The sequence below is a fragment of the Mustela nigripes genome, chromosome 4 (assembly GCF_022355385.1).
Source record: "Mustela nigripes isolate SB6536 chromosome 4, MUSNIG.SB6536, whole genome shotgun sequence".
NCBI lineage: Eukaryota > Metazoa > Chordata > Mammalia > Carnivora > Mustelidae > Mustela > Mustela nigripes.
Genome location: NC_081560.1, coordinates 112,621,114 through 112,634,376, shown reverse-complemented (window position 1 = coordinate 112,634,376; position 13,263 = coordinate 112,621,114). Strand labels below are relative to the sequence as shown.

Sequence of the window (13,263 nt, the reverse complement as noted above, 5' to 3'; positions counted from 1 at the left end):
CACTAACTCTTCTTCGGACACCTGCTACCCCCTACTTGTGCAGTTTCCTGATGAGATCGGCTATCAAGAATTCGATGAAAATGGAAAGCTCTTAAATAGGAATCATGTGCATCACTTTTGAACATAAAACCTCAGTCCTGGAAAAACAGGACTGAGTTTCTTATTAAAATTTTTGAACAGGGGCACCTGGTGGCTCAGTCAGTTAAGTGTCTGCCTTCAGCTCAGGGTGTGATCCTGGGGTCCTGGGATCGAGTCCCTCATTGGGCTCCTCGCTCAGTGGGAATCTGCTTCTCCCTCTGCCTCTGCCCTTCCCCCTATTCATGTTCTCTCTATCAAATAGACAAATAAATAAAAATCTAAAAAATTAAATTTTAAAAAAATATTTTATTTATTTATTTGACAGACAGAGATCACAAGTAGGCAGGGAGGCAGGCAGAGAGAGTGGGGGAAGCAAGCTCCCTGCTGAGCAGAGAGCCTGATGCAGGGCTTGATCCCAGGACTCTGAGATCATGACCTGAGCTGAACCCTCTGAGCCACCCAGGCGCCCCTAAAAAACTAAATTTTTTGAAAAGAATTTTAGTGTATTTTATCAATCTTTATTATATATAATATATATATAGTTATATAACACAAAGAAAATGTGACAAATTTTCACTGAGCTCCATCCAGATGCGTCTAAATTTGGTCCTGTGTTTACTCCCAAGGTGATGCAAACAGGATTATCTACCTGTGTCATGATGTGGAAAAGGCTGCGAAGTACCAAAATAAAAGGAGAGAAGACAGAAATCTAAGAAAAGCACCAACAGGACAGAAAAAGGCACTCTTGGTTCTTCATCAAAATATGTTATTAAGTGGTCGCCCAGGCTGTCTTCTGTGGGCCGGAAGTATTTGAACTTCGGCTGCTCCCCATCCTCTGCTCCTGCCCCATCAACAGCTTACATCAGCAGAAAAGGAGTCCCACCTTATGAACCACACATTCTCAAAGAGAAATTTCCCACTTGAAAGCAACCCATTGTATTGCAGACTGATGAACATGATCTATCAAATTTCAATATTAAGACCTTTTCTTGGCACAAAGAGAGAAATTCTGACCTACTTTCTGAATGTAGTTGCAAGAGAAAGAAGTTTTACAACAATAAACGGACAACACGAGGGACAGTACAGAGCTATTAAAAGCGTAAGATTAGAAATAGAGAAAAATTTACAGTATAAACTCCAGTGGAAAAGTAATACAAAATAGTAGACATTCAAATTACGAAGCACAAATGCATACTTTGAAAAGGTCAAAAGCAAAAAACTTCAATAATGGTAGAGTGGCAGAATTAGGAAAATTTTTATTTAGGGTTCTTTCTTTAACATTGTTATATTGCCTTCAACTGCAACGATAATATTTTTTAAAAAGTTGAATGCACTGATAATATATTGGCAAGTTCTCATCATTTTCTGCTATTAGTTGCCATACATTAACCAACATTTCTCCTATAAATGTACCAAAACCTCCCTGCCAAACCAGGGCCGAGTGTTAATTGTGTGAAGTGCTTACTTACCTTTTTAAGTACTGCAATGCCTACCAGAAAGGTGATTTGTAAAACTACTAAGAATCTACCCTTCATACTTTAAACACTGCTGAAGACTGTCAATCCATACAAGCACTCAAACACACAACTGTTTGGATCTGGGGACTTTGAAGTCATCCCTAAAACTATCTCTGTGACTTTTTTTGGGAACAAAGACAGAATTGTCAATATAATTAATTCTATGTTTAAAGAAAAAAAAGTAGAGCAGGAATTTAAAAATTAATATTTTTAAATGAATTTTACCTGCTGGATTGTAAATTATCTGTTTGTTCTATGAACAGGAGTTTGTTAGAACGGTGCTTTGAGGAGCTAAAATTAACTGAGCACTTATTATGTGCCAGGCATTAGGTACTAAGGACTTTGTAGAATATCTCATTTAAACCTAACAAGAGGGGCGCCTGGGTGGCTCAGTGGGTTAAAGCCTCTGCCTTCAGCTCAGGTCATGATCTTGGGGTCCTGGGATCGAGCCCCACATTGGGCTCTCTGCTTGGCAGGGAGTCTGCTTCTCCCTCCCCCTCTGCCTGCCTCTCTGCCTACTTGTGATCTCTGTCTGTCAAATAAATAAATAAAATCTTAAAAAAAAAAAAACCTAACAAGAATAGTTTTGGAGGTTATGGTTATTATCTCCATGAGCCAGGAGGTAAAATAACTTGCAAACAACCAGTACAGGGGATTAGAACATGGGTATCTTCAACTCTAAAGGTCACATTTCTTCACTGTAGTCTACTGTACAGACTTATTGACAATGTATCGATAATGGTCTGCTCCACAAGAACACAGCTAAATAAAGATAAGGGGTATAAGGCCAACAATGTTAGGCTGCATTACGGGTCTCCCCTGCAACTCTTAGACCTTTGTTCAAGCCTTTTATCTTAATTTATGCATTTTTAAAGCAGCCATCCATCAGGAAAGGGTCAGTACTTCTGCTGAAGAGTCCCACAGTTACACTTTGGTGAGAAACAAATCCATGAGTGGAACCATGCAGATCAGCTCCTGCACGGAAAGTAAACATATGGACATCCAGGAACTTCCAGCATCCACGTTTTATGGGAGATAGCATGGTAGAGAGGAAAGTGAACTAAGCTAGTTTTTGGTTTTTTTCTTTTAAACTGCACTTGCGTCCCCTGTCTTCCAGCTGATGGTTTGGGGGGGGCGGGCGGTGTGGAGACTATGAGCAAATTGCTTCATCTCCTTTGATCTCATTTTCCTCATTTGAAATAAAGTTAATACTGCAAAGATTAAATGAGAGCACCGTTTCAAGGCCTGCGCCAACAAAGTGCTCAGTCAGGGCTGATTTCCTTTACCTTCTTCTATGATCCTAAAAGCAATACATTCTTGCAGACTCTAGCCATGCATATGTCTGTATTTCTGTCATAACCATCAACTTGAAATTTCATAATTAAGAAGAAAAATTACCTGAAGCATTGTTGAAAAATGTCTTATTGCTTCATCATAGAGTCCACTGCCAATCAACACGTAAGCAATAGCTATGAAACAAAATACAAAAATATGAAAGGAAAGAATGAAGGCTCGCCGAGCAGAATCAGTAAATAAATTCTTTGCCGAGTCCTAACAGGCAGCTCCGAGGACCAGAAGTAGTTAAAGAAAACCGGGAAGTTAATAAGATGTACTTGAATGCTTCCACCACTTGGCACCTTCTATCAGTCTTCCAGTGCTCTCAAGAATTAAATTATTAAAGCCATCTATAAAACATTGCCTACAAGAAGTAATTATCTTTTTCTGGGTCCACCACTCACTTTCAAATACAAATAACCTTTGTGATGTTTCCTCTCGATCTATCAGAAGAGCTAGTGAGGAGCCCGAATAAGTCCAGAACATGGCAATGTGATTTTACTGCGACAGTTCCAAGAAATACCCAAACAGCACCACGGATCTTAGCCTCTGGGGGTGCTGAACTTACTGCCAGTGACTGAGTTACAAAAGCTGAGGCTCAAATTAATACATATTAAGAGAATGCGTAATTCACACCAGCGCAGTGCAATAGTGGTCTTTTTCCTACCTCTTCTGTTCAAAATACAGTCAAACACTACTCAAAATATACACTAAAGATGAATACACAGTTTCTGATCAAATGGTGTCAGTAACTGGTATTTTGAAATTTGAGCCATGACAACCTCTTAAAACACAGCAATAGATGAACTAAATTTTTTCACCTGTCCAAAATGCAATAAATTATTGGCAGTCTAGATTACATTCCATCTATATTACATTATTATATTATTGGTAATCTAGATTACTTTTCATATATAAAATTTACCCTAACTCCTTAAATCCCCAAATATCCCCGAAAAAACTGTATTTCTCACTCAACACAATACTATTTTGATCACATTTCTTCACAAAAAAAAAAAGCCTTTATCCCAAGACTCCAGTCCTAGAACCTAAGAGGTGTTCAAGGGGACAGACAACTAAAACTTCTTACTGGCGTGAAGAGCTGAAATGTCCTGAGAGTCAAAAGGAGTAAAAACATTCCATGCAGAAAGAGACTTAGAGTGTCCCCATAACTAACCTGAGAAAAATAAACTTCAGAAGCACTGAATGTCATAATAAGACAACAGCTTTAAGGGCATTCTTCAAACTAAAGAGGGCTGGTTTTGTCACAATTTGTTTAAAAAGATAAAATTAAGGTCAAATTCATATTTGGAATGATACGAATGGATCCCATTCAGATGCCTCAGAGAACAAGAAGAGCTGAGACACTTCTGGTGGGGGGGCCAGGAATATGAGCAGTCAAAATAAGTGTGACATGTGTGTGCGTGGCACTCTGTCCATTTCCATGTAGTAATGATCGCAGGGAGGCAGGTACAGTTCTTATCCCCGTTCAAAGACAAGCAGATGAAGCACAGTACAGCTGAACACGACTGAAGGGAGACAAAGGACCCAGGCTGCCTGCTCTGGGACCTCCCCTAACACACTCCCCTGAAATAAATCAAGTCTGTACTGAAACTGCTGTGTGCTGGGCTAGACGGCAAAAACGGTTTGAATTTCTGGATGATCACATAAACAGGGATGGAAACGCAGACGCGTCCTTCTATGAAGGCAGGAAGATGGCCATCTCTCAGAAAGCCAGGATCTGGGCTCGGGTTCTGGCTCTGCTACCCAACAGCGGTGTGATCATGGCGACCTCAACCACTTCTCACCTCTTTCTGGGTCTTGCTTAACAAGCTTCTAGGACATCTTCTTACATTCCTTTCAGATCTGAAGTTTTAGAATTTTCCTAGCTCTCTCCCCATAACCAGTATAAATATCTACTGAACAAACAAATGAATAAGTGACCCATAAAAACGAATATAGTTTTAGGGCATAAATATTACTGTACTTAGGAACATGTTTAAATTGTTCTCCATGGCTAGGCTGTTGAAGTCCACTTAAATAAAACCAAATGCACTTTTCAAATCTTTCTATCTAAAAGTAAACACTTTTTCGAGAAAAACGCAAAAGTACTCATTAAAAAAAAAAATCCAAATCTTGCAAAACTATAAAATAGCTATTAGGATCTAAATTTTGTTGTAGAAGTCCAAAGACATAAAGAAAGCACTGGAGGGGCGCCTGGGTGGCTCAGTGGGTTAAAGCCTCTGCCTTCGGCTCAGGTCGTGATCCCAGGGTCCTGGGATCGAGCCCCACATCGGGCTCTCTGCTCAGCGGGGAGCCTGCTTTCCCCTTTCTCTCTGTCTGCCTCTCTGCCTACTTGGGATCTCTCTCTCTGTGTCAAGTAAGTAAATAAAATCTTTAAAAAAAAAAAAAAAGAAAAGAAAGCACTGGAACTCTCACAGAAATCATTACTATCCATCAATTCCACATCTCCTAGCAACGTGTAAATTGACAGAAGCTGCTCTTCCAAGGAAAAAATATTGTGATATGGAAGATCCTAAGGCAGCTTAGGGCCTAGAGGTCTAGCAGGATTAGTCTTAGAGCACAGAATAGGCCTGGCACATCCTGGGCTCTTAATTCAGGACATAAAAAATGAAGACGCTGACCAGAACCCAGGCACCTCGGAAAAGACAAATCTGATTTCTTAACAGATAATTAATTCTCAGAGCCTACTCAAAGAACATCACCAAAAATTGATTAATACTTTCAAAACAGTCAACTCTTAATCATCTGCACTAACAGAGCAAAGGAGCCAATACAAGAAGTGCTCAGTAATTTTTTTTTTTTTTTTTTTTTTTTTAGTAAGCTCTAGGTCCAGTGTGGGGCTTGAACTCATGATCAGAAGTCAGGAGATCTACCAACTGCACCAGCCAAGCGCCCTGAGGTGCTCCGCCTTAATATAAAATGCACATGGCCACAGAAAGGATAAAATAATTACATGTAAATCAGATAGGAAAGAATTTCCAAAGGTGCTTCAGGCCACCAGGCAGGAGCAATGCTTCTGTGAAGTCTGTCCAGATGCCCTCTTCAGTCCTGTATTCAATTTTGTTTTCAATCCTTCAACAGTGAGCTGACCCGACAATGGGCAAGGCACACCCAGTGTGTATCAGACCCTGGAGGAACCAGCCTGTTTGAAAACAGGCCCACAGCAAGACGAACTACAGGACCCCTCTGCGGATCCGAATGAACTCAACCTTTCCACACCCACAGTAAAATTAACTTATACCTGGCTATTTTATTACACAGAAGATTGCAGTAGGTGTGAGTCTCCTCTGCTTTCATGTCTGTGTTGTTCCTGTTCGATGACAGCACAAGTTACCTTTAATCAATGATAAGCATGCCTAAGGACCCATTACCATCATTGTTAATGTCCAGAGAAACACAGATGTTCTTACTGATCATTTTCTCCAGACCCTGTATTTTCACTATTTCCTATTATACTGACATGTAACGCACCGACCCGCACAGGGTTGAACGCCCCACCCAAGAACACAGGGCTCCTGCTGGCCAGGCCCACGTCCGTGTGCTTTCTCCTCCAGCACCCTGCTTCCCTGCTCGGCACTGAATCATAAAATCTAGGCAGATGACCCAGGCATGCCCCCTCCCTCAGACTGAAATCTCACCTAGCTCTTCGTTTGTGCTGTCATTATCTGTAGCAAACGGGAATCTCTTTTGTTCTGCAATTGACTTGGCCTGGCTCTGAAAAAGAAACAGACGAACATACATTTTAGCTTATTGCAGATGAAGACAAGGTTTCAAGTGAAGACCTGCATTTTTTAAAAAAATTAAAGCTCCATGGGATGCCTGGGTGGCTCAGTCGGTTAAGTGGCTGCCTTCGGCTCAGGTCATGATCCCAGCGTCCTGGGATCAAGTCCCACATTGGGCTCCTTGCTCAGCAGGGAGCCTGCTTCTCTCTCTGTCTCTGCTGCCACTCTGTCTGCCTGTGCTCGCTCGCTCTCTCTCTCTCTCTCTGACAAATAAATAAATAAAATCTTTAAAAAAAAATTAAAGCTCCATTGGATTGATATGGAAAAAAGATTCACTTTAATAAATACCAATCGTGTACATCATAGCTACGTGTACCACATAGCTTGTAGTGTGACTGATGTGTTTCCTCCCCTAGCATTAGTGGATCTGTTTCTTTTTTTGACTTTTTTTTTATTTGAGAGAGGGAAAGACAGAGTGGGAATTGGGGGAGGTGTGGCAGAGGGGGAGGGAGAGGGACAGAGAAACTTAAGCAGACTCTGTGCTGAGCGCAGAGCCCGAAGCAGGGCTCAGTCCCATGACACTGAGATCCTGACGTGAGCCAAAACTATGAGTCAGGTGCTTAACCGACTGAGCCACCCAGGCACCCCAGTGGTTCTGTTTCTAAGAAAGAGTTTCTTTTCACTTCCACGGGGACTCATCCTGCCGGCTGACTCATAATCCTTCCACGTTTGCAGAAACTATTTAGTGACCTCAATCATGTTGCAAAGATCACATTCTAGCCATCAGTCCTCCCATGGGGCTGGATGACAGAATGCCGCTTTTTAAACTAAAAATATTTTAGAAAGAAGAGCTACAAATTGTACGGAGATGATGCCACCAAAGGACCAACACAATCTGACCAAGAAACAAGCCGTTCTAGTGAAAAAGCACAGCAGATGAACACCTCCCTCCTACTGAAGACAGTAAATCTGCCTACGAAGAAATTATACAGACATACGCACATTTGGCAGGAAAGCTAAAACAAGAGTGGAAACCAGGGGAATACGAAGTAAATAAGTTCGCTTAGGAACTGGAGTGATTTTATAGGCAGTACTGGTCTACTGTATAATGACGGCTCCGTAGTGTTTTGGAGACAAATCATGTCTGATACAACAGCTGTCCCTTCACCGGAAGATTCAGCTGGTGATGCTAACTTGTGATGTGCATAGTTATAGGGCACATGTTAATGTGATTCCTCCACACCAGATTCGCCTAAGACATAATTAAAACGTGTACACACACAAGAGACAGCAAAAACTAAGATAGAGATTGAAGATTTGTGGCTTTTGGCAAAACTACAGGATTAGAACCCTGTGACATCCCAATTAACCGAGTTCCTCTTTCTAAAAATGCATAGTAGACACCTACAGGCATACATTAGCCAAATAATTTTACATGAGATGCTCTTCCAACTACTGTATGTGCTCTTCAGCTAATGACTGGTGTTTATTAGCAGTAATGAACTGTGGCCCCTTGGGCTTCACTGAGTCAAATAACAGTAACAAGGCATTTCCATTTAAACACCCTGTACTCTCAAAATCTAGTCTATGTTCAGATACAGTGTGGTATTTAGTACGCCTATAAAATGGGTCAAGACGAAATCAGAGAGGAAGGCAAAGCATAGGAGACTCTCAACTATAGGAAACAAACTGAGGGTTGCTGGAGGGGAGGTGGGGGATGGGACACATGATGTAATGAGCATTGGGTGTTGTTTGCAACTGACGAATCACTGAACTCTACACCTGAAACTAATAATACACTACATGTTAATTCACTGAATTTAAATTTAAAAAAATACGTAGGTTAGACAGGTCAAGAAAAAGCTACCTCTGGGGTTAGAACACGAGTTAAAGCCTATAGGCCAGAAGGGTATCCCAGGTCAGCAGGATGCTCACTTCACCCCATTCAGAACCCCAGACAAAATGAAACATCTGAAAATTCTACCGGCAGATTTAACAACATGTGAAGACATCACAGTGCATACTTCCGGGTGTGACCAGACATGAGACTTTCCTCTTTGTCAGATGGTCACAGATAAGCACAGAGACATAAAAAATTTTCCTGCTTAATAAATGGCTTAAGAGCCCAGAAAAGGAGTCTATGAATAATGCTTTTAGTGCTTAAAAAAATCCAGTATTCAAGCAGAGTCACCCATTTGCCAAACCTTTGTGCAGAAAGATATGGGAAGGCCACACAAATGAAATCCCATAAAAAGGAATCATTTACCAAATAACATCAAGACTCTACTGGGGAGCCTATCTGAGCTAAGTGCTTTTATATTATTAGAAATTAAAACCTGACAGAAGTGGGCAGGAAAGTATAGTATGGACAAACTGACCTCTTGATCAGAATCTTTCCCACTTCTGACCCCAAATCTATCGATACCCTCCGGGGACAGTGGTGAGAAGCTGTGACCAAGGAAGTTTCTGCACACAGCCCAACTTCCCTGGGCGACTAACTCCAGCCCAACCGTCAGGTCCCTGCTTATGTTTCCATTACTGAAAACTGTCCTACCTGCTCCCCCTAATTTAAGGGAGATTACCTTTTGTGTAATTATTGGGTTAGTGCCTAGGAGTCGCGAGCATAGGGACTGAGGCTAGCTAGCTCACTATGGTATTCCCAGTACTTACTTAGCACAACGCCTGGCACATAATAGGTGCAAAATAAATATCTGGAGAATTAATGAAGAAATGAATAGTCGGACTCCCATATTTCCAACCTAGGGAAAATGAAAGGCCAAGATTGATGAGCTTTCTCCCATAGGTTACTGGCTAGTGTCATCTTAAACTAGAAACGCAACACATAGAAAATATTTGAACTCCTGTCAATAAGAAGGTAGGTCCCTAATAATTCTAAGAATCTAATCATCTACCCAAGGTGGGGATTACCCAATTTCTACTTAAATGCTTTTAGTGATGGCCAACTCAGTACTTTACAAGGTAGCGCACTCTGGTTTGACACCAGTCTAACTGAAGTTTTTCCATATATCAGGCTGACTGCTAAGCAGTGAACTAGGTAAAACCTGTTGATCATTCTCTAGCTTGCAATTTCTACCTGTTTTCAGTAGTTCTCACATGCAAAGGCAAAGCTCTGTCTGGAGAAGAAAGAGTATCTATCCTAAAGGGAAATTTCAAACGAAAGAAGCAAACAGTATCTACATGGATGTTGAAGGAAAAGGTCTGGAGAAAAAAATATGTTAGCCTTGGGCACCAAAAGAACCACTCAGCTTCACCGAATGAAGTGTGAGCCAAAAGCAGGGCCTTCCACCTCAAGGCAGCGAGCCTGGAGGAGCGCATGTGCTGCCATGGGAGGCAGAGAAAGGCGTTATACAGCTCCCAGTGCTCACCGCTGGAGTGGCGAGGTCTCCTACACAGTTTGGCTGGTACTGATAATTAAAAACATAAAAGATTCCCACATAGGCAAAGACTAGAAAAAGAAGATACATGATACCTTCAAATACATGAAGTTTCTAGAAATAAGATCCTGCCATGATCTCCCCCTTTATTCCTGGAACTTAAAAGTAAAAAATCTAGATCTAGAATAATCTAGAAAAATATAGAATGATCAACCACCCAATGCATAAGTCATAATAATTCAATGAGACTAAATACCAGACGCCCCATCTTTATCTGACCCAACCAACTCCTAGTTGACAAACAGAGGTGACCTCCTCCTTTTGAAAGCAGTACCATTGTGCTGTAGTTCACAAAACCAGAAGGCATGAATGGAAGACACATACCAGAATCTTTTCAGTGTTGAGGGAAAGCAATGAGTCACAGGGTGGTGGTCCTTTGGGTTCGCAGTCTGAGTCATGGAAGTTCAAAAAGGAGGACTCTGAAAAGCAAACATTCCTGGTTATTCTCCTCACCTTAAATGTATGGCTCTTAGGTGTCTAACCATGAATTATAATGTGAAGAGTCCTCAAAACCAAACTAAGGACAAAGCAAAAAACACTAAAAGGGGCATCTTGTCTTCCACTTTATAGCTGTGTAACATTCTGTGGTTTGCAAATGCCCTCATGACCAATCATTAATAGAGTAGTTGATAAGATCCTTTTGGTAGACATCTCCTACCCCGTAGCACTTACTAGAGATTTTTAAAAATCACAAAGGGGAGACCCAAGTCGAGCCAGGGGGATCTAACGTTAAATGATAAGTACAGGGATGCCCAGCTGGCTCAGGTGGCTGGAATGTGTGACTCTTGATCTTGGGTTTTTAGGTCCAAGCACCATGTCGGGTATAGAGATTATTTAAAAATAAAATCTTAAAAGAAAAAAAAAAAGAAAAAAGAATGTATGTACTAAGTAAGGGGTCTAGTATCCTGAATATATAAATTATCTCCTGATTTCAACAAGAAAAAGACAACCTAATTAAAAACTGGGCAAAGAAAGGGTGTCTGGGTGACTCAATGGGTTAAGCCTCTGCCTTCGGCTCTGGTCATGATCTCAGGGTCCTGGGATCGAGTCCCACGTTGGGGGGGTCTCTGCTCAGTGGGGAGCCTGCCCACCCCACCGCCACCTGCTGTTCTACTTGTGATCCCTCTGTTAAATAAATAAAATCTTAAAAAAAAAGATGCTCTACACCATTGTTAATTAGGGACTGCAAATCAAACAATAATGAGGTATCACTTCATGCCCACAAGGATGGCTACATTATTTTCAAAAATGGGAAATCACAAGTGTTGGCAAGAATGTAGGGAAATTAGAGCCCCCTGTGCACTGCTGATGAGGCAATAAAGAGGTTTGGCTGCTGTGGAAATCAGTTTACTGGCTCATCAAAAAGTTCAACACAGAATTACCATACAGTCCCACTAGTCCATTCCCGAGTATACAACCCAGAGGACTAAAAACAGGAACTCAAACAAGGACGTGTACAGGCATCTTCACAGAAGCACTATAATAACCAGAGAGTAGAAAGAGCTCAACAGATGATGGGTAAATTGTGGTATATACATCCAGGAGAATATTATTCAGCCTTAAAAAAGGAAATACTACAATCATGAATTAGTACAACACCTTACTCCTATAATAATAAACCTACATTTATACTTCAGCTCACTTACAGAATTTCACAGTTGGGAGACTTCACTCTAAGCAACATCTAAAATGCTTGCCTGTTTTTGGAAATATTCAAAGGTGCTGCCCATATAAAAGTCCTTATCACTGTTTACACCCTTTGCCTCAGCAATAACATTTGTTAGAAATCAATGTAATTGCCGTATTGGACGAATTTGCCAAAAGATGGGTCGAGCATATTTATGAAACACTTTAAAATGTTTCATTTGAATTTGCATATTCAATATTCAAATATTAAAGATATGTTTTTAAAAAGAATACTAATTCATACAATAGGAAAGAACCCCCCCAAACACGAATAATATATAAGAACCTCCAAAACAAAAGTGAAAGAAGCCAGAAACAAAAGGTCACCTATTGTATGATCCCACTGATAGAAAATAACCCGAACAGGTGAATCCATAGAGGCAGAATGCACATTGCTGGCTGAGGGAGGGAAGGGAGAGAAACTGCTGAGTGGGTAAAGGGGCTTACTTTGGAATGACAAAAATGTTTTGGGGTAGTTGTACAACACAGTGACTATATTCAATGCCACTGAACAGTTCACTGGAAAACAGATAATTTCAGGTTATGTGAATTTAGTCTCAATAATTATTTATTTTTATTTATTTTTTAAGTAGGCTCCATGCCCAGATTGGGGCTTGAACTCGCGATGCTGAGATCAAGCATCACATGCTCTACCAACTGAGCCAGCCAGGTGCCCCCCAATAATTATTTTTAAAGATGTGATGTAACTCAGCAGCCATTAAAGAGCATCAGATTATGTTCAAGGGACCACGTGAACTGACTGAGATAAATTCTCAGTTGTGTCTGTCTTAACAACCGGAGACCCGACCTGTTAGGCCAAAGCAGGCCAGGATGGTGAGCAACTACTGAAGCTGGAAGGGTTAAATTTCACAAGACACAGGCAGGGTTTAAAAGGATGGGTGCGTTTGGACTGGGGTACAGAAAGGCCGTGGGTGCTCCAGGTGGGATGCGTGGTGCACACACAAGAACAAGGGTAAGAAAATATCACAGGGCAGCAGGCAAACAATGCTGTGGTGGGAGTCGGGTGTTGGAAAAGAAAAAATCTGAGGTTGGAAAAGGAGCATTCAGGCTGGGGGAAGTCCCGCACCCATGAAAAAGAATTTAGTCTGACAAGGGTGAAGAACCAGTAGTAGTTGTGAGTAGCTAACTGGATACGCACTGATTTATAAGCCATTTCTTTTTAAAGCTACATCGGAGAACTTGACATACGCTAAGCACTTGGTAAGCACGGCACATAGGTGGCCTTATTTCTAACAATCCCTCCACTTCATGGAATTCATTTCTGCTTCAGTAAATATCCATCTGTATAATTTCAAGTGGCCACAGAGCACTTCCTCGCATGAAACTTACCTATCCCCCTGTCTTTGAGTAATTAGGATGTCCTTTGCCCTTTAACGCCAAGTGTTTCCTAAGTATGCTTGACCCGATTTTTGCAAGATCTTTTTG

At 41.2% G+C, this 13,263-nt stretch overlaps 1 protein-coding gene across 5 annotated transcripts in view; it reads right to left on the bottom strand.

Moving 5' to 3' along the window:
• The window catches only part of TTC13 (tetratricopeptide repeat domain 13), a 75,545-nt gene that overhangs the window by 48,097 nt on the left and 14,185 nt on the right, over positions 1–13,263 (bottom strand). For 4 of the 5 annotated variants that reach the window (XM_059397340.1, XM_059397341.1, XM_059397343.1 and 1 more), the window contains exons 2-4: positions 10,456–10,550; positions 6,593–6,668; positions 2,994–3,064 (exon numbers count right to left, since the gene is read on the bottom strand). In XM_059397340.1, the coding sequence (XP_059253323.1) occupies positions 2,994–3,064; positions 6,593–6,668; positions 10,456–10,550 (242 nt within the window). Of the gene's footprint in view, positions 1–2,993; positions 3,065–6,592; positions 6,669–9,346; positions 9,436–10,455; positions 10,551–13,263 lie in introns of those variants that run through there. The other variant, XM_059397344.1, reaches the window with a different exon arrangement.